This window comes from Amblyomma americanum, chromosome 1 (genome assembly GCF_052857255.1).
Source record: "Amblyomma americanum isolate KBUSLIRL-KWMA chromosome 1, ASM5285725v1, whole genome shotgun sequence".
Taxonomy (NCBI): domain Eukaryota; kingdom Metazoa; phylum Arthropoda; class Arachnida; order Ixodida; family Ixodidae; genus Amblyomma; species Amblyomma americanum.
Window position 1 is genome coordinate 177,201,151 of NC_135497.1, and position 22,498 is coordinate 177,223,648.

The 22,498-nt window shown below is 46.6% G+C and overlaps 1 protein-coding gene across 1 annotated transcript in view; it reads left to right on the plus strand.

Moving 5' to 3' along the window:
- The window catches only part of LOC144114958 (uncharacterized), a 36,273-nt gene extending 15,155 nt beyond the window's left edge, over positions 1-21,118 (plus strand). The window contains exons 3-4 of the mRNA XM_077649031.1: positions 16,359-16,860; positions 21,012-21,118. Coding sequence (XP_077505157.1) covers positions 16,359-16,850 — 492 coding nt within the window. The 3' untranslated portion in view covers positions 16,851-16,860; positions 21,012-21,118. The remainder of the gene's footprint in view (positions 1-16,358; positions 16,861-21,011) is intronic.
- The last annotated feature ends 1,380 nt before the right edge of the window (positions 21,119-22,498 follow it).

Here is a 22,498-nt window from a genome sequence, read left to right on the forward strand (position 1 = left end):
GAGGACGGCCTCAGCAAAGGAACGAAACAGCTACCATAGCATTCTGATGAACGGGGAAACAAGGTCAATGTCAAATGTACCACATTGAAGTTTATTAGCAAATAAATATGTAACGAACACAGATCAATAAGAAATCACAATTTCAAAAATACAGGCAAAAATTCACAAAAGTGAAGTAGAGTTTGAAGAGCGAACTATTTAAAAATTTTTATTTGAATGTTATGGGGAATGTTGGCAACTAATTCTGAGGGCCACGGCATTAAATGTCAAGAAAGTGATGAATTTTTGTGTTGAAATGAAGCCCTCAAAGCAGTCCAGCGCAAGAGCTGGCATAAATAAATAACCCATTAGCCAAACCGTCCTTCCCGCAAAATACCTGCTTTACACAAGAGTCCCCGCTACAGTCTTTAGTCAAAGACAAAGAGCACATGAGCAACACTGGTGATATGAAGGTGACAGCATTTACCCACCCCGTCTGTGGCTCGGTAACTTTGGCGTTCGGCTGCTGATCCAATGGTCAGGTGTTCAGTCCAGGAAGCGGCGGACGCATTTCCATGGAGCCGAAATACAAAAAACGCCCGTGTACTGTGCCATGTCAGCGCACGTTAAAGAGCCCCGGGTAGTCTAAATTAACCCGTAGCCCTTACATACAGCGTCCTTCCTAACGCATGCTCCGCTTCGGGTCACTAAACTCGCAATTTAGAATTTACAGAGGTCACAGATGAACAAAACTAAACTGCACATGCACACGGACAGTATAGATCACTTGGAAGTCGCAACCAAACCAAAGCAATGTAGGCATGCTCATAAAAATGAGGGGAGAGAAAGAGGGAAAAAAATGAACGCTGTACATTCTACCGTAATTGGGAGCTTATTTAAAGAAAATATTAGCCATAAATTTTGAGAAACAATATCCGTTCACTTCAGAAAATTATTCATCCCTTCAGGGCTGTACTTTGTGCATCATTTTACGGCCCAAATAGTCTTCAAGCGCGCTTCTCTTTCACTCCCTCCTTTATCCCTTTCCTTACCGCGCGGTTCAGGTGTGCAACGATATATGAGACAGATACTGCGCCACTTCCTTTCCCCCAAACACCAATTATACATTATATATATTATTATATATAGGCAGTTCAGTACTAGCATCAGAACGGCCCTGTATGATTCATAATTGACGCAGCTTATAAGTACACATTCAGCGCGTTTTCATGACTGGTCACAGAAAGTCAAGGAAGACAGATGTCAGTGATAAAAGAAGCTGCCTGTATAAGATCCTTATCTGAGTGGAAGGATGAGAGAATCTATGGAATACAGCTAACACCGATGTTGACCGAAAGCTACAAAGTGGGGTAAACTCTGGACAGAATAATGGTGACGACTACGTATCAAAGATCAGCTCCTGGCTCAGAGACTGGGCAGCAACTATCTTGGATGCAAGAAGCAGAAGCGACGTAAAGTCAAGGGGAGTTACATCCCAGTCTGTTCTTGCGTTCCCTACTATACCGAGATTACCTGGTATCGACTGTAGCTCCTTGTGTGCCCTGTAAATGCAGGACAACCTATTCCAGGCATTCTTTTCTAATATGAAGACAGTATTTAGTCACACGGGACAGCGCGCTGCAAGGATGTCAGAGACGATCTGAAGTGCGAATAAAGCACAGAGCTCGTTTGACCTATGCGCGAATATATTGGGCAGTGAAAAGTGCCCGTCAATAAGCCTGAAAAACAAAGGCTGTGCTTGGAACTAGTGTGATCGTTGTTAGGTGTTGGGAATGTTAGGCTATGCTGTGGTTAAATATTTCCTTAATAAGCATTTAAGCGTACTTATGTTTAGTTAAATTTAACTCATGATGAATGGCTGCAGAAATATACTTCTACTGATTCTGGCTTTTTAAGGCTAACGCTTTAGTGAGAGTGGCAGTGACGGGACATAACAAATGTCAACCTGAGAACTAACCTAAATAATTTCTCGTAGTTCTTGCCGACATGATTTAGGCTTTTGTTTTTCCGCAAAATTTTTCATAATCAATCATTTGGCTTGCAAGCAAGAAACCGATATGGCAGACATTTACTTTCTCGAATAGCTCTGTTCAAATTCCGTCTGAAGCTTCTTAGTGCTGAATTATCCTGTCAACATACGCTATATAAATGTGCATGTTCAAGTGGAGTTCAACGGCGAGCATATACTGATGTTTTTCAACTCTGGTAAACTGAATACAATCTATAGAACAAGAATCAATAGATATCTTTTTCTTTTCTGGACACGGACAAGAAAATTGATATTGGCGCGTTTATCTTTATGTGGAATTAAACACACCGATCTTTTCGCAAATATATTTCCAACTGATTTTAACTGATTTTACAACTGATTTTAAACCATTCGAATCCTTTTTATGTAAAGCATAAGCACCATCAAATAGTGTCATTACAGCTGATTTATGCTGTTATAAAAACCATTCACACAACACTAAAGTACATAACAGAAGCTAATGTGCCTACCTACTGAACTGCTAAGACTGCAAAAGGTAAGAGATGAACTCCTTGAACGTTTCAACTTGCGCAAATGGGCAATTTAGCGAAAACTATTATTAAAAATTTCAGTGGCGAGTCAACCTTTGTTCTCGTTGCATCATGTCTTCGTCCCCAGTCTTGAATGGCGCTGGTGTTTCCAAAAAAAAAAAATTCTCCCAATTTTAATGTCATAGCACAATTGTTACTAAGCTGCCTTCTTTTTTTTCACGCCCACCATATACGTGCCCCTAGTTCCGTTTGCAGGCAAATGTTCTGGCTTGTATTCTTCCGGCTTCCCAAACAAGCGGCACCTCAATATTGCTTTCTTTTTCCTTTCAAGAGCCAAGATTATAAACAAGTTACTACTAAACAAGTCTTACAACACAACGTGCTCAAGTAATACCCGTCACCGCTGCACTATTCTTAGCGCGAGCGCTTAACCAACAATACCGAATGTATTGTTCGCGAGCAACAAGATGGTTTTCGCGTCAGCGTTTGTCGTATCAATTCGCACGTTCGCGCGGCATGACTCGTGGCTGAGCGATGGCTGTGTAGATCCACATCTTGCCGGTGCATAAGGCACGGCTCTCGGCCTTTGCGTACTGCGACTACTATTTCGGGCGTGTGCTTGCTCGCGCGCCGAGCAATCGCCGGCCACGCCGCGAACGGAGATGAGCGTTTTAACATTCATCTCGTGCCCTGCGCACATGTTTTCTTCCTGCACACGCAGGGCGTTCCCTTTGAAGGCAATTCTATTTCAGTAAGGCCTATAGTGGCCCGCAGTATTCAGGGAACACGCGTACAGGTAATTGCCTCTTGGTTCGTGATCTTTTTAATTTATTGATGTTCTTTTCTCCTTACGCTGCAGGCTTTGTGAATTTTACCGACATTTGCAACCAGCCCGATATTTTAGTCCGGTCCATAAATAAATCACTCGAGGGAAACGTTCTCATCGGTTCATAAGTTGCAACGCGGACGCAATGCCGTCGTGTGAATGAACGAGGTTTCGTTCCCTATTCCAGAGAAGGAAAAAAAAGATTATTTTTCTTCTTTTCCCTGCGCTTATTTCACACCCTAGCCGCACCTTTGATAGTACAAGCCAAAATTGGATTGTTTTCTGTTCCGCTGGATTAAGAGGTTGACCCCAAAATGCAAGCCACTTTACTCGATTGCAAGTCAACATAGTTTCGCGCTGCCGACAGATATCAATATGAGAAATCTCTGGTTGAAAGTGTATAGTAATAATGAATATGGTTTTTTCATGGTTTCTCGCACTCATGCAACTGGATGTCAATTACATCCCAAGCTTACTTACTTATTGTTCTGCATTTCAGCAGTGCAGCAAGTCGCAGCCTTGAATGTCTGCAGTGAGATGGTAGAAAAAAAAACTTGCTTATCGTCTGAGCTATTTAAATTTGGCAACGCAGCCGCTACAGTCAGCGAACACAGAGGTGAAAATTTCATAACAAACGATGAAACTCTATATGATTTTTATATGTAGTGTTTTTCGCACTGTTACTTTACTGGCGCAAGCTGCCCCGGAGACCAGCCCGTTGACCCATTTACACGCTGTAGTGACCGCAACACTTAATTTCTGGCGGAATCTGAATGTGCTGTGAGCACGCGGACACGACAGGCTCCTCTTCCCGCTATACTCACGTCCGCTTCCATCTTCAGGCAGGAGTGGAGCTCACGTATACACCAGGAATCATGTGTATTTCTTCCCCCATGTTTTGCGAAGAGAGAATTGCACCGTATATGGTGGTACATGACGATGCCAAGCCCCGAGTTTATCGTACCTACAGGAGTGAATGCTCTCCAACCTGCTATATCCCCTCTTATAGCTTGAAACTTTATCTTAGTCGATCTTACTGATGTATTTAGCTCTGCATTGGCCTGAACTTTTGTTCACTCGCTTCAGTCCTCTTGGGAATTTTCGCTTCACTCGCGATTTTTTTAGCGTATCCTTACCCAATGTGTCGCACGATTACATGTGCGAATCATGACTCTGAAATGACTTACAATGGAAAGGTTGAGGCTTGAGTTTAACTTCACATGAAAGAATGTTGAAGTGAGATAAGGCTTTACCGTCGCTCAAAACCGATGAAATGATCGGAAGAGATGAGGAAAGTGAACACATGACTGACACTTTGTCTGCGTCTCTCTCTCTTCTCTAGTGGTCTCTCTGACTGCATCATACCGTTGACAGCGCCGACCAACCAGTTCAGTAGTCTATTCTGCTGGTGGTGTTAAAGAAAGCAGGCCAAGTTAAAAAAAAAAATTTCTTCAAGAAAACTTTCTTGGGCACTCATTTGAATGTCCAATGAATGGTACCGTAGAGTGTCGCGGCGATCGACTAGCACTCACACTCCTGCCAGCCACGTAGCAATCAAGAATAAGGGCACAAGTTTATTTTCAAGCAGAGCGATAACACTGACGACCATCTGGTGCAGCGACATTTTCCGACTAGGTCATTTGTAAAGTATACTCATGAGCTCGCTGCCATTGACATTAGTAGCCCAAATTAGCCCAGAGCTCCTATGTATGCTGCTATATATATATATATATATATATATATATATATATATATATATATATATATATATATATATATATATATATATATATATATATATATATATATATATATATATATATATATATATCAACGTACGCACAATGTTGCACTTTTCATGTTCTGGTACTATGTAGTCAGCTTTACATCCTCCGCAAGGGCGCAGTTCATTCAGGCCGGTCCTCTGCGTTTCTAGATGGGCGAACCCGAAGACCCTGCGTAGGTGAAAATACGCTGTTTGGGCACGACTTGTCTCCTTCATCTTAAATTCATTGCCTCTTCCGCCTCAACTCGGGAGCACGCGGCTAAAAGCGTCTTTCTCTCGAGACCTCGGTGCCTCATTAAGAATGCGCATTCCACTTTATAGAGATAATGGAGGGTTAGGCATATAGCACAGGTCAGACTGAATCCGTCGCGAGCGTTTCCTCAGGGTCAACTGAAGGGCACCTTCTGCCGTCCGATATGCAGCATCAGTCCCACGCTTTGACAGACTAAGCGCAAGACGCCGTGACCTATGGGTCGGCTACCACTCTTCCTTGCCAGTCAAGTCCGCCCAACGTCTGAGGGAGAGAGATAATGAGATCCTCCGCGGCAGCCACGTGCTCTATTTTAACGCATTCAGCGCACCGGCCCAGCATAGCAGAGTGGCTGAACGCGGGCGTAGTGTCCATACTTGTCAAGGTGTGCAATAACTGCACAGCTCACAATCCCAGCGGAACGCCCCTGAGAGTGAAGACGAAGAGCGCAGTCCCACATGACGCTGAAGAAGGCAGCGTTGCTTCCAATCAGTGGAAACACATAACAGCTAATGCTAAAGCAGTGCGACTATCCTTTGTCGGCGGCAAGTCCGCTAGACCTCAAACAAAACAAAACAAAAAATGGCCTTTCTGACGCATGGCTAACTATTGATAACTGCTCTTTATCAAGTGACGCACAGGAAGTATTGGCTGTCTGCAATGTTTGCTCCCATAAAGGAGCCCTTCGGTTATTAGTCTCTCTAATAGATGAGTTCGGACACTGTTGCAAGAGAGAAATCCCACAGAATGACTTTACGAATGATAAACTGTTTGGTTTCACTCCCTGCATATAATAAAAATTGTTTCACTCGCGCCTGGCTCAAATTCAGCGCGGATTAACTTTGAGCGTACTATGATTAGAGTGGTGAGCCCTCATTCATCAGTACACGTTGTTTCCTACAAGTTCCAGCTTGCAGAACCACATTTAATTAAGAGCTGTCGGGAAATAGCGAACACAAGCGTATCAGACATTCCATTCTGCAAATATATCTATTCCCGGGTCCGATGGCGTTGCATGGATATGTAGTACGCTGCATGTTCACGAATATTGAACCTCATACTGCAACCCAATACCCCGTTGAACTCACCAACGAAGAAGAGGAGCAAGTAATGGTACAGTCGTCTTCAGGCAACCTCCGAGCAGCTATGTAAAGCAAATTATTGCTTTCAGAATTTGTTCGGTTTGTACCTTTAGCCTTTAGCCCGCAGCACTAAAGCTTGGCAGCTTTGGCTTCCAGCTGCCTCGAAGGAAAGGAGGCACGTTGACTACAAGTTGGATTGCTTCAGACGAGAACAAGTAAATGGGTGTCATGCCCGCATTCCCTTAAGATCGACAGCTCCAAGTGCATGAACTGTCACGTTTATGACGGGAGAAAATTAGCTGGCAGTCTCTTCTTGCGACATTAAAAAGCGCGAAAAACGAAGACGACGAAGAAACAGAACGACGAGAGAAGAAGCGTTGATGAATGTTTCAAGATTAAGAACTGTCTAGTCCACACCAAGATATTAATCAACGACACTATGTGGTTCATAGCTCACGAACAAGTTTGAGATTTGCAAATGCCCCCGGTACTGATAAATGGAGGTACAGCAATGGGTGAGTGTACAGAAGAATACGGCTTAACCTCATGTCATTGAGGTGCAAACATTGCGCCGCCCTAACAGCCACCAGCGAGCTACTTGGAATATCTAGATGTGTGCCATATCGGGCTACTCAGGCGTGCGGCATTTTCAGTTTAAGCAAGGTTTATGCCACATATTCGACTGTGGAGTTCACCCTGAACGCTGGTTAAATAGAGTATGTCGCATTGAAATAAACCGTCAGTCGGCTCTTGCGTTTAGGCTGCATGCGGATATGAAATACATGACCTGAATGCGGGGCTTGTAATCAAGATCACGCAAAAGAAAGGAATTTGAAGAGTGCTGAATAGAGGACGAATTTATACTTGCTTCCATTGATATCAAATGCAGCGTGGAAGAACGTCTGATTGCTTCGACACATACAGCTCCACTCCCGTTGAGCTGACTGCATTTAAGAATGTGAACATAAAATTGCAAATAAGACAGCAGTGTAGGACTTTGTTAGCTCTAAAATGAAAAGTATGCAACCAATTAAATAATTTGCATGATGTCTGCAGTTGACAACAATAGACAGCGTTTCCTCTTGTTTTATCATTCTAACCTGTGATAGTGCAGCTATCCAGTAATGCACAGATTCGCTTTCATTTTATTCTTGTGTTGTTCTTTCTTTCTCGTTGAACGCCAATATTGATCTGTGTGTGCCCCATAACACACAACTGACTGGCAAGCACTCTGACGCCGAATTCACAGCACCTATCTTACGTGTGAGAGCTGCGTGATCAGATCGCAAGGCAAGCGAACGCCAGCCATTCGTAACTGCCACCTTGAAACAAGACAGCCAGCCACGAAACGCGGTTAAGTAAGAATAAGCGCGTGCTAATGTCTAAAAAGAAACAGACTCAGTCAGCCATTCTTATTGCACCATCTTCCAAAACGTTTGATCCAATTTGAGCGCTTTACATTTTTTAATTTGCCTTCCACCCGCTCTCTCTCTCTCTCTTATACAGAGGATGCTCGCGAGTGTGGGCCAAAAGTTTGAGAGAGGCACTAAAGAAAAATCCTTAGTCATGAAAGACTGATGAGTGCAAGTGTGTGATTTTTATCGGAAACAAAGCTTTTAAAAGCAAAAAAATTGCATAAAGGCGAAGTACACGCGACGCCGCCTAGTGCGGACACGCACAACTGCGGCTGGTCACGCATTTATGCACTTTCCCGAAGAACGCTATTTCGCCGTCAATAGGCAACAGTCGTCGAAATACAAGGAAAGCACCGCGACGAGCGCAGCAAAGAATGCTAAAATTCTCATAATTAAAACAGAGGACGGAGAGAAAAGGCTAGACGAAAAAACGCGCGCTGAATATTTCGCCATCGCATTCTGCGCGCTCAGGGTGCGTGCGGCCGTTGTACGCAGCAAGTTCAAAACCGCCAGCTCTTCTCAGCGGCATTCACGCTCTGTTGTGCTTGCTAGGCGGCCGGTGAGCGCGGTTTCGTTCTCACTTCAGCCGTCAAATCGGCTAATTTGTGCAGGTTGAGGGCGTTCCGAAATTGCAAAGTGCCTGTTTTTTGTTTTTTTTTCCTCTAGCACTCCCGCAGACACGCGCTTGAATGCACGTCGTCAGCATGTGAAGCGCGATGCGAGAGCGTGGTCGTCCATGTTTTCTGCTGAGTAGAAATGCGGATAAGTTTCGAAAAAAGCTAAAAAATATGTGATAAGTACCACGCGAATGCATCATGGCCACTAATGAGGGTCATTAAAAAAGTTATCTAGCTCGGGTCATCATGAACGAATTGCGTGAGCCGCCAGTTTCTTTTTTAAGCCTTTGGAAAGGCGTGCCCACCATGCACGTGAAATTTGGATTAGATTTTTGCGAATGGAGCCGTACGCATACGCATAATTTTGGAAGGAAACGAAGTTAAGTGCATTGCAAAATTTGGTGGCATTACTGAAATCAACTTTAAGCTATTTAAACATTAAAAGTCAAGAACTGTAAATCGCGAGAGCAACAGTGGTAGTGCTACACCTTCACTATTAGCCTGCAGTGGAAACAGACCGGTACGAAAAGAAAGGTAACGACATACGCGAGCGCTGCTACAGCTTATTCTGTTTATTCGGGAGGTCGGCCCTGAGAAGGACTTGCGAGTGTACTCTGCCCCACTTCTCCGTGCATCTCTCGTCCCTGTGTACTCGTACATGCGTGCCATTCGAAGCGGCGGCCTGCGCGGTGTTTATGTCGGAAAGCTTAGTAAACCTTGCTTTGACGAAGAGTGGCTGAGCCCTTTTGAGTTCGCGAGGTTCCTTTGCGGCAGAGCCTATTGATGAGGACCCTGCTGCACGCAAAGCGCGCAAAGCAACTTTTTTCACACCTTCGCTGGAGGCCCAGTATTCGCTTACGTTCAGCTGCCTGCACCATACATGCACCATTTGCTGCAACGAGAAGCCGAATAAAGTTTCAGATGTTTTGAGCAGCAGCTGCTATATGGTGCCTTCCCCGGCGGATTAAGTGATGAAGGCTTTCGCGCACACCAAATGCTGACCACAATGAATCGTTGGAGAAAAAGATTTTATACCGGGAGTAGTTAACACTCAGTGGCGAGGCCGAGACTTTGTCTAGGAGCAATCGCCGCTAAACCTTGAGACAGCGCAAATGCGGACTGCGAGTGCTGCCATTTTCTGCTTCTCCCCAGATGAGGACACAAGGTGCGGAAGTTGCTTCGAAAGAAATATACGCTCAAATGTAAACAAAAAAAATCAACAACACAAAAATAAATTTAACTCATCAAAATTCTAGACTTGATAGCAAACGCGCAGGAAAGTTTAATTTGAAAACGCGTTTCATTATTTTTTATTGAAGAAATGCGTCATTATCAATCAAATTTCGGTTTATAAGCCACCCTCACATTAGAAACGCACTGTTTCTAGTCAGTTTCTTGAGAACGCCTTTCTGAGCACCAATACCTGGACTGAACGACCCAGGAGGCTTTGCTCTTATCGACACTATCGAGCAGTTCCAGACCCTAGCGGCTGCCGCAGGGTACAATTTTCTAAACGGGTGATTCGGTAGCCGCCGTCCTCGCTGTCTTCTTGGTTTTATTTTTACTGGGATACAGGTATCCTAAATGTGTTCACAGTTATATAGAGTGCACTCCGTCGTAGGTCGAAAACACAACGCCAAAATTGTTTCCGAAAAGGCTTCCGCGATGCCGTAACAACTTAATTAAAAGACTAGAAAATAGTTAATTGGTTCAGGACGAAGAAGTCTAATATGCCAACCACATTCAGCATTTCTTTTTCCGCTACGTTCCTGATTATGCATCTCTGTGTCGATGAGAGGCACACTCTACACAGGAAAGCAGTAAAAAGTAAGTAAGCTGACCTCTTGCCCGCACCCTTTTATGGGCAGGATATGCTGCCCAAGACCTGGAGTAGATTTTCATCCCTTAAAATACGGAACACATAAGGTTGGCAACGGAAACAAATTCTCTCTTTAAAACATGCAAAGTTCTAACAGTTACGAAGATTTTAACCCAATTCTCAACATCCGCTATTTGCTAATTTGGAGACCTTCGGTGCCACGTTTAAAAACCTCCCCCCATTTTTTACAGCATCAAGTTACAATGCTTTGCAGCGACAATATACCTGCGTTTCCAAGAATGAGCATTCTGTATATTAAGTGATCAAAATCTTCTCCTGAACTTGGGCAGCATGCTCTGCCCCCAAAAGGGAATGCGCTGGCGGACAACTTAATCCCTTTTTACTCCCATATAGGCGTATTCGTGTTTAGTGTAGGTGCAGTTAGCCACTTCACTGACTACACCAGTGCAAGTGTCCGTGCCGAACTGGTCAGCTAGGTTTTTAGACTTCAAACACAAGTATGAAAATCGGTAAATAAGCTTCCAGTGGTGTGGGGAACAAGATTGAAAGCCATCGCTACTACGTTACGAAGTTTATACGCTGTGTGCAAGAGCATTGCCGAAAACGATTCATTTGCAAGTTGTATAAGCGCACATTGAAGATGATAATATTCCAATACATGATAAACTGAAATATTGTCTCTCAGAAGCTTCGATAAAATCAATGAAACAAACTAAGTACGACGCTTCTGCATGACAGAAATTCGGTTCGTGACGCTTTCGGATACAGCCGGCAACAAAAGTTTTCAGGACGCGTATCCGCGTGAAGAAATAAATTGCATCGTTGCCTTGATACCAGCGGATGAAGCGTGCATGTCCTTTACACCTGCAGGCGTTTTAGCTGATTGGTGTCCTTGAAATATTTTTTTTTCTGCCCGCCTCGCATGCGGGAGGTGCGGGGTTCGATCCCCAGTGCCGCCGGGTACCCACCGGTGATACAATGGGTACAAGCCTTCCCCTGGCTGGCGCTTGGCTTATTTAGGGTTAAATGCTTGGGAAATGGGTCTTTGACCCCACGTTGAGAAAAGGGGCCACAGATGGGCTCCTACCGCACGAGGCGGATTTAAGGTTGTTGACGGCGGAACTTATCGCTGATCCGTCAGAGCAACCGTGATGCGAGTACGTCCCGCATGCTAGTACGTCGCTAACAGCTCATGCACTCGTCGCGTGACTCAACGGCAATGGTGTTTTACGGCTGAACACCATTTCCTGGATTAGAAACCTGGATTTAGAAGTTATGGGTTATGGGGCTTAACATCCCAAAGCGACTTAGTGAAGGGCTCCGAAAATTTCGACCACCTGGGGTTCTTTAACGTGCACTGATATCGCACAGTACACGGGTCTCTGTAATTTCGCCTCCATCGAAACTCGACCGCCGCGGCCGGGAGATTTAGAAGTTGAAATACATTGCAGCACATTGTATGATATTACAACAGCGGTTCATTGGCATCGCGTTACAGGGTGCTGGAGATCTGCAGATAAAGCTGTCAGTAAATCAGCCCGACAATGATGAAGGCCCCCATTGGAAACTATCATTATAATTGAACGGGTTGGATAAAAAACGAAGACAGCGTAAAGTGGTGACCTGCTACTCTGCGCGCGTGCGTGTGTAGTTGCTTAGATAATAAGGCGAAAAGCAAAAAACTTCGTCGGCTGAGACATCGGCGGATCCATCATCAGATGTACGTCATAGTCCTAATGAAGCTTTAGCGCGCAAAACCACGCTATTTAAGGAAAAAATGGAGCACGATCAGACACTTATTCCTTCAGGGCTGTCGTACTTATCACAATTTAGGCAACCCGTCGGCCTAAGAACGTCATACGCTGGCGCGCAGGCTCCCAAATACAGCAGGAAAGATGCCAATCTGAGAAGAATACCCTGCTTGCCCGAGATAACGGCACCGAATCGCCGGCTCTCTCCCCGATCCACTCTCTCCGCTCTTCGTGAAACACCCATCATCAATCAACATAATCCGGCGGACGCTGCAGCTGCTACCACGCCAGGCGCGCACGTTTTCTTTTTGCAGATCGCTTAATCGCCGCGCCCACACCTTCCAGGATGTCACGTTGTCGCGATATTTAGCTTCGATTACACGGGCGAGCTATGCAATGGGCCCCGCCGCCACTTCCTAGACGCCTGGTGCCAGCTTTGCGCGCACGCGATGCCGGGCAGCCACTCTTGCGGTGCGCAGGTGCTTGAGCCGCGAGTGGCGCTGTCCGGGAGGCGTCTGGCGACGGCACACTCTAGGCCGGACAGGGTTGCTGCAGCGCCTCCTAGGCAAGGGTGAACGCAGTAAAAGAGAAGAAGGACCCCACAAAATCGAAAAAAAAAGCGCGATACGCAGACAAAAAAATCTGCGCTACGGACACCGTGTTATATCCCATGCCGCTCAGCCGTTTAACGAAGGGTCGGAAATAGGACGGTTCTATTATAGAATGAAACCGCCCAAGGCGCGACGTGCCCATTCGAGGCTGCGTGCCGCGGCCACTCGATCATGCTAAACACACTCCCCTTTTTTTGCTGCTCCACCACGCCGTGCGACGTTGCGTCACCTGCCGCCGGCGGGGAGAAAGACGGGCAACAACGACGCAGGCCAGCGCTGCTCCGGGCGCAACAATTGGAGTCATAATATAGGCGCGACTGCCGCCGATAGACTGCGCATTGAACAGCCGCGTCGCAGGGAAGCCGATGCTTGAGAACGCCGGGAGAGGAACGCCGAAAACCCAGAGAGGTGCTGCTGGCCACGCCCCGCGTCGTAAGGCATCTAAGGGAATGAATAATCAAGAGGCTGCAACAAGGAAGCAGAAAATACAGAGTACCTAGGGTAGCCGAGATGCCCGTGTACGAGGCTCGCTTTCAGCTGCCCCGACGCCTATAGCGTGCATATGCAGCCGGCGAAAGCGAATGCACCGAAGGGACCGTCCGCAGAAGTGAGAAGGAATTGCGTTCCAGAATAAGGCGCAACAAAGACGGAACGCGTGCTGCTTCTGCTTCCCGGGTGGTTTGGTTGCACGCAAAACACGTGCGGTGTAGTAGCCGTGCAGTGCAACGAATTTCAGGCGGGGCAGTAGCAACAAGCTTCCGCGGTTTGCCCTCGCCCGCGCGCCTCTCCCGCCAGGCTGTCATCTGAGCTGCTCCGATGCGGCCGGGCGTCATCTTCTGGCAAGAAGGAAGTTACGATCGAGCCCTTCTTCTTCCTTCGGGGAGCCGAGACCTGCTGTGAGGGCGAGGGCGACCGTAGACGCGAGCAGCACCGGGCCCGAGACAGACGGGGGGCAAGGGAATTGACAAAGCGTGCCCGTTATTCAAAGCAGGGGTGGAAAAAACAAGACGCGCCAGGAAGGGAAAGAGATCTGGTTCCTGTACTATATAAAAGCGTGCCTGGTCATCCGAAGAGCGCTAGACGCCTCCAGGTGATCGCTCCGAACGCGCATCATGAAGGCCCTGGTAAGGACAGGCTCGGCTCGAAAGCAGATCGCTCGCGCCTTTCTTCGAGCGTATACTTTTTCCCTGAGAGAGACTCCATTTCGTTGCGGCAGGTTTATCGGAGAGCAGTTTCAATACCGCATAGTTTTGGGTGCATAGTGACTGGTTCTTTGCGCATTACGGATAACTGTGAGACCCTAAAAGTGTGTGCGACGCTTACAGCGTTTCGTGAAGCTGGTTAGTTATTAGGGGGCGGCAGATTGCATGATGAAGGCACACCACGCACTCTGGGATATTTTTTGCGATATATTTCTGATAACGTAGTTAATAAATGGGCCCAACCGTTTTAATAGATTTGTGAATGCAATAATCTCGCTGCATACGTTTCCGAGCGCATGCGACGCCGAGAGCTTTGGTTCAAAGGTTTTTATCATCGCTGGTAGATTGAAATACAGGGTCTGACAGAATTTTAAACAGGAAGCGGTGAAAAAAGCCTTTGAGTCATCTCGGCTTTCCCGTATAAGAATTTCAGCACCGGCAAAGTTCTCTAAACTTTTCAAGTTGAACACAGAGGAAAAATACTTCTTTGATGGAAAACAGTGAAGAAAAGTAAGTGGATGCACCGAAGCCAGCTAGTCTATTTATAAAAAAATCTTCAAAAATCTTTGCGTATTGAATAGTGGTCTTTTGCACAAAAGCAAACTTTTTAGAATGGTAAACATTTCAAGTTCCTTACTGAACGCACATTGGGGCAAACAAGTGCAAGAGGAGTGTCTATTTCAGCGAATTTTTCCGCCATAAAAGTCCTTAACTTTGCCAGTGCCAGATCATAGAAGCTAATTACATTGTTAACAGTCGCTGTGCCAACACTTGCGGCTCACCTGAACAAGCTTTAAATTGCAGCCAGGAAATTGCTCGTTCTCTCCCTTTCGCGGGTAAACGGGAAGAAAGGGTTATGCAGTAGACTGCGACGGGCAAAATACACAGTTTCTGAAGGAAGCCAGCCCTGCTAATACCTTCAGCCCGTGCACATCGCTGCTCGATTACATCAGGAAACCGTCCTTGCCGCGCTCCGAAAAGTGACGCGCTTTTTACTAGACCGCCGCTTTTTACGCAACTGGGTCATATCGCGGTCTATAACGACGCGTTAACGACGCCGTTTGGTAGCACGCACATTGGGCGTCGCGCCCTTCGAGGAAGTAGTGCTGAGCCCGTCTTCACGAAATCGAGGCACGGCATTAATTGTTGCGAGCGCCGTTTTGCGGAGCAGGTTTGGCGCCACTTCCGTTTTCCTTCCGCGCGGCATTACCTTGAATCACGTAGGGGGTGAACCAGAACGGAGTAAAATGGCCACGCCGAGAGCCGCCGTACCCGACTGCATACGCACGTGCCTTAAATGTTGCACGCTTGCTGCTTTCCACGCTTCCTGCGCGTGCGAAGTAACGCCCAGGACAGAGTGGTTTGGACTTGCGGCGTCGCCCCTACACACGGAGAGTGTGAGATTTTGCTCGGGACAGGAGTTTTGCTCAATTACGACATTACAAGGACGTCCGCAAGACGCAGCTTCTTTCCGTCAGGGTGGAAAAGAGTGACTTTATTTCGCTGAATTACGAAGTGCTATTGCGGTTTGCTACGAACGAGTGATATGGAAGTGTTGAATATTACTAGTGAAAGGAACCATTCCTCAACGTCATTTTTTCTAGTGAACTATAGACCTCGCGAAAAGCCACTGATGATGCTCTAACGAAATGCGCAGCCTTGGCCGAAATGACTGAGTAGTGTTGAATTCAAGATGACTCTTATATTACAATTGAGGACGCGTCGCCATCTAAAGCCAAATTGCATCAAACTCAAATCATTCACTACGTTACTGTTGTTGACTGTTATTCACATTATGTCGGTCAAATAATTGGCGCTTCCCCGATCTTAACATAGCGGCAGCAGTATTCGCTTTTTTGCGAGCAACCTGCAGCTTCTTTAACTATTTCTATCTCGCCCTTCGGTGCCCTTAACTTTTCCACAGTGTAACGCGAGTGAAAACTGAATCCCAAGTCCCCAGCCCGCGCACTAAAGCGCCTATTTTTGTTCACCCGTGTAGTGTAGGTCATATAAGCGGTGCAGGTCGTGTACCGCCTTTGTCAAACGCTTAGAGTCTAAGGAAGGGTTTTCCTTCTAGTCACGCCGTATGGTTGGTTATGCATCCCCAGCGTTGCAAACATCTAGAAGGCAAGACGATCACCGGTCCTCACCCTCCGAACACTAGGACTTCCACAAATGATACCACAGCATCACTACAGGGCGTAGAAGCAAACCCCCTTGGGCTCGCAAACTTGCGTCCAAGGCTGTATGCATTTGATTCATACATAAAAGCCACGTGTTACGTTGTTTCCGAAGAGGGGAAAAGGCAGACCGTTTCCATTTCTAGGCTGTCAAGCCCGTCAAGTGTATTTTCCTCTTAAGACACTACGAAAAGGTTCCACGCTTATGCTGAGCACTATATCGTCTAATGCATGGCGCCGCTGATGAGAATGCTTCTTTTTTATTTGATTTTTTGCAGACGTTCACCTGCGTTTTCAGTGCACTCGCTGGCGTTACCCTAGCCGGTGTTTTCGGCGGTGGCTTTGGCGGTGGCGGCTTCGGCGGTGGCGGCTTCGGAGGCGGCCACGGTGGGGGTATCACAGCCGTTCCAGTCTCGGGTGTAGCCATCAGCCATGGGGGCGGTGGCTTCGGAGGGGGTGGCTTCGGAGGGGGCTTCGGTGGCGGATTCGGAGGGGGCTTCGGAGGGGGTTTCGGCGGTGGATTCGGCGGAGGAGGAGGCAAAATCGTCGCCGGGCCGTCGTACCTAGTCAAGACGATCCACCACGTCAACAAGCTGCATGGTGGCGGCCAGCTCCTCGGCTACAGTGGCGGCGGAGGATTCGGCGGCGGAGGCTTCGGTGGCGGATTTGGAGGCGGATTCGGCGGCGGAGGCTTCGGCGGTGGCGGTTTCGGAGGCGGCCACGGAGGCACGATCGGCATCATCAAAATTAAGGGAGGCGGCTGGCACTGAAAGACTGGAGGTAAGGCTAAGCTGACCTACTAAAGAAACGCATGCTGTTGTGGTAGTTGGTGGGGCGTAGACTCCTGCGCCAAACTGGAAAGACCATGCGAACCGGCAGAGCTGTGTACCAGTGCTTTCGCAAGGTGCAGCGTCTCTTTTCAAGATATTCATGGGGGGGGGGGGCATGACCAAATATGTTAGCAATTGTCTGCCCATACACCTCTGCCAGGCGCACATTTATATAAAAAAATCGCAATCACCGCCATTCGCATGGTCTCTCGATCTTTGCGCACGACTGTACACATTTAAAGTATTATAAGAGCCAACATTAAAAGAGAAAATCGACGTCCCTGCGTCATTTTTCTCTTAATGTTTGCGCTACCACATTTTCCAAAAGTAAGGGTCATGTATATCAATCATGATGCTTCTTTATTTGGTTTCTTTTTCTTCCAAAAGGAATGCATTGTTCATTTCTCTTTATTGTGCTCATCAAACAGAGACTACATTTTTTATTTTTGAATTCAAGGAGCATATTCAGAAAGATACCAGTAGGGCCGCTTGAGGGCTTTTTTTTTTTGTAGCGAAAGCTACATTGGCCACGAACTCGCAGTTTCGCGGTGCTCGCATTCCCACCGTGGTCGCACCGCACCACATGACAAGCCACGTGACTGGTCGCGTGACCAACCGCGTTACGAACCACGTGACAACTAGCCAAGGCTAACCAGCTAAGGCTAATCAAGCTATGCCTTAGCTTTCACTACGTATATCCTGGCATAGCCGAGCTAAGCCACTGCCAAATTTTTTTTACTGGTAACGAAGCTTACCTCGTATTTTCATATAAGAACGGAACAAGCCAGTGTGAGAGGTGCTGGGCGTGGATTAGACTGACCGAGCCGCCGCGACGCCAGCTGCCCCCATGCCACGGCCTTTGCTTACGAAAAGCGATTATTGTTCTAGAAGCGTCATAAAGGAAATTGAAAAGTGTTATTTTAATCAAGATAAGCAAACAATGAACACAGGTTGGGAGAACAGGATATTCTCTCTATTTTGTTTTGCACAAAAATGCCTTTTTTACATACATGTTCCATGGGTTCTTAAAGTGTGTCCTACAGGATAACAAGCAAGTTCACGTTAGCTAAGCTATGCCCAGTGCCATGCGCCGAGGATTTCTGAATGACGCTGAACTCCCTCCTAATAGAAGGCAGTCTCCCCTCATCGGAACGGCGTCACGACGCGTCATCTATAGGCGGCCTACAAAGCTTTGCCGTGGTGTTTCGTAAAAACATTATGACAACCAGGAAGGTGACAACGTACTCTGGCAATGGAAAGCTAAAAAAAGCTAAATGTTTTCAACCTTCTAAAGCCAGCGTGTTGCCACACGATGTTCGTAGGCCACTATGGCATTCTGAAACTGCAGCACCTTACTGAGTCAAATGGGAGCGTGTCAACTGATAACCCAGTTTCGATAGGTGCACCGAATGGCAGAAGTGTTGGAACTCATGAGGTAAAACTCTAGTGACAAGGGATGCTATTCTGCACATATTTATGAATCTGGTTGATGAGGTAGTCATAAACCAAACACTGCTACAGTGCTCAATGTGTGAGCTGGTTTTCTTTCCTTCATTGTTCTCGCGGTCAGTTACACCCTCACGCGGCAGTAATGTTTTCCCTTGAAAATGGCAAGTTGCAACATAAGTAATACACAGGCTAGTCACATTGAAACACAAAGCTATCTGGATGTGTGTCAAGAGCGTGAGAAGCAGCTCTAACGTAACCTTGGTTAGGCAGTAAATGAGCTCTCATTGTCTGCCTGTACCACGCATGGTTTAATGTGTACTCATCGGAACAAGCAAGTGCGGTGTAATTTCAGAAAACAACCTCCCTTGCTACTTGAAGACAACAATGAAAAAGCCAGGGCAGAGCAAGCGAAGCTTGCAGGCGTAAAACTTTCACGCCTACTTGAGATGAAGAGTGCCGTTACAAAATGCAAGAGCTCCGTTCGTGACGTAAGAGATGTTCTCAGAATATTGCCTCGCAGAACGTCACTCAAGCTTGTTGCATAGGTTTTGTTAGGGAACAGCCCATTTATCACGTCAGTTCGCACTAAACAGGCTGCTGTAGATACCACTGCAAAACATTGTTGTGTTCTTTATTGTTCTGTCAATTTTCTGAGTCAAACCTGCTCGCTCTATGTGTTATTATTTGATTTCTTGTTCATCCCACGAAAATTACGCACTTTGCAATCTTTCCGTCTGTGCTTGGAGGATGCTGTTAAAATGCCACACACCTAGAAACTTTACGTATTGCACTAATTTCTTTCTCACTTTTAATCAATTTCATTTTTTTTGCTTTTACTTCTACTGTTATTTTGCTAAAAGTGGGAACTTACCTCTATATAGGAGCTCGTGTTGACATATGACGCACAAAAGCGAAAAAAAAAACAGCCAACCTTCGTTTTCCGAAACCGCGCTCTTTGCCACCAGTGCCTCTGCAGCTTTAACTAAGGAGAAATAAAATTGGCCTCTTCATGCTCACACAGCAGAGTACGAGTTTTGTACACAGTGTGCTGCGAAAAATGAGTACAGAACGCGTTCCTGCATTAACGCCACAAGTCATCAGGCAAACAAAGACAGAGATTTCAAAAGCGCTCAAGTTATATTTGCAGAACCTTCTTAAAATTAGTATAAATAATAAAATCCTTACCTGCGACGCGCTGAACTCTTAGGCGATACTTCGAAAAACGAAGTGCGACGAGATAAAAGTGTTGTGCTTTATAGGGGCAGAGCTTTGCACGAATAAAGGCTTTCTTTAAATGTCATCTCATAACGTAAATAGGCATGAATTCGAAAGTTTGGCTGTGCAGTTCCGTGTATCAGCAGCATCATTTTTCAATCCACAGCAAAAAGTCCTCGAAACTGCTCCCCGCACAGTACAGTGCATTTGTACTGAGAACATAGTTCTTCTCACTACTTGCTAAAACTAGATAAGGAACGGAAACGAAAACAAAAATAACTGCGCACTGATTATTAAATAGCTAGCGCAGTGCGTGCAAGAGGTCTTGGCGGGATATTCGAGCTTTCAAACGCGTCATGAACGAAGGCCTCTAACTAGTGCCTGTAACTGCTTTGGAAAAAAGGTATCGGAAACACTTGCCACGCTGTAATCAGTTATTTGGCTTCTGGCCAGTGAACGGAGTAAAGACCGCCATACGCTGTCTGGAAGAGAAAGTAGTGCAAGAAAGGGCAGAGGAGGAGGGTAGGAGGAGGCGAAGCTACCAGGACTGCGCCAGGTTACAGCGCAAGAGCTGCAAAACTCAAACTTGCCCGCAAGGCACTGTCCCACTCCAGTCTTGGAGGCCAGCGGCAACGTGCCGGCCTTCCGGATCGCGCGTTCTCGCTTTTGTTTGCAAATGCACCCAACAGGCTTGTCTGCAGATATCGTGGAGCTCTCCTTGCCATGAAGCGCTAGCACCACCGCATCCCATGGCACCTCGAGGTGCCTCATGTTGTGTGATGCACATTGCGTGTGTTCACAGATTGAAAGTTCGGGTGTGTAGTAAGCCACTTGGTGGATAACTGCTGCACTTCAACCGGCGCAGTATGTCTTGACCAGTGCAGCCACACGTTCGCGCCTGTTACTGCGCTGCGAGAGCTGCTTCTGATCGTGCTCGCGCAAAGTTTTAAAAGGCTACTTCTGGGCTCACCGCGCAAGCATGAGCATCTTACTTTGCATTGCATTTGTTGGCGACTGAGTGTGCATGCGCTTTCGACCATTGCGTGCCTAGCATCATCTTGCCAGTTTATGACTTCTTTTGTGAAACCCAACAAAAGCAGACGTCCAAAGCAAACTTTTATGTACTTCAGTAGCATGTTCCCGAATGTTTTTGCATTTCCTTGCTTCTTCATCCTTTCACTTTCCTGAATTATCAGCTACACCAGTTAATTTACTCAAATTCAATTATCAGTGAACTTTTCATAATAAACAACCAATTTGTTGCGCAAAAAAGTAGTTTTATCCCGTCGATGATTCCTCAGCCAATAAAGGGCATTTACTAACACTATTATTATCAGTGGCTTTTGCTGATAAGGATCCACAACTCAAAGAAACACTAAGACGTTCACTGAACGTCAGCGTTACAGAACTTCACGTAGTGCCACTTTTTTTTTTCAGGACACTTGGAAATAGTATTCCTTTTCTAGTTAAACCTTCGCCAAAGGCTGGAAGGGGCTGCATCGACTTCAACGATGGCGCGAATCAATCTCAGCGGTGTACAGTCAAGCGTCAAGTCGTGAAGGAGGCTGCTCAAGGCGAAGGAACACGGGGACGTGATCGCTTCCTTGTTAGCACAAAGTTCCAGCCAAGTATTATGTACAATAAATTATTTTTATGAACAGTCTACTTTTGCCTTTCGTCCCGATTTTGTCCACGCGTCCTGTCACTGGCCTTCGCAGCTTTCTGCGTAAGCAATGCGCCGTGCGTTTCAAATTTTCTGACATACGTTTGGGGCACCGTTTCTCAAGTACTGTTTCTGTCTTTCTTGTTGGTATATCGTAGAAAAACACAGGGACCCCAAATTCGAAGCTGCTGACGCATTTGCCGGAGCTGGCTGGTGGGGCTTGTGACACCTAGATTGCTCTTCTCGGCCAATGCTCTTCCAGCACACCACCGGCCACCTGCCACAGTCGGCAGGTGAAGGCTTCACACAACTGAATCTGGTCTGGTGAAGTCTCTGCCGGGCTGGTGACGGCACGTCCCTCTAGCTAAAAGAATTTTTCCGCTTTTGTGACATCATTGTTGACGCCACTGCCGCCAGCCAATCAGGATTTTTCGGGACAACGCCGGACGGTGGCCGCCGGCTTTTTGATCCCGTTTCGTAAATTTTAAAAAAAAATAAATGGAGTGGGTTGGGTGTTATAATCACCGATGGTGTACCTTACAGGCTTGGTGGAAGGCTGCATCAGAGAACCTCGACCACGAGCAGACCATAACCATACTACGTTTTTCGTTTTGATAAAGCGACTTGCCGGAAGGAGGTAGCGGCACGATCAATGAGAAAAGCAAAAAAAAAAAAAAATATCTGCCTATTTGCAAGCAATCTCCACTACTTATATCTCTTATCTCGTTCCGATAAGCGGCCACATAATTAATACGGGGCTGTAGATGGGACCATAGTAAGCAAGAAAATAGTCAGCAAGGCTCCTCAGAACAGGAGCGCAATGCAGAAACGCGCTCAGAGCTGCCAAGGCAGTCATAAGCTAGGTCAGACCAACAGTTGCACGACACCTCCAGTGCCCGATAAAGCTCAGATGAGGCGCTTTGACATCAGAAGCCTCATATTTTGGCGGCCTAGTTGGTCCACCACTCTGAATGAGGTCTGCGCTTACGTCAAAACTTTAGGCGATAGGCTCGATCCCTTGTCATGCTGTTTGTGTCCTCTTCTCTATCGTCGTCACGTAAACGCAAAGCTATGTCACAGTCGGAAGCCTATCCAAGCCCAAGAAATCTGGACAAGCGCTTCTAGTTCAAGCGGCTGCCACCGCGAGCTGCATGGCCCTGGACGCCGAAAATTGCATCGGGAGTTCGGAATGTTTGTGACATTCCGCTGATTTCCTATGGCCATGAAAACATTTTGCTTTGAGCGTGGGAAGCAACTTATA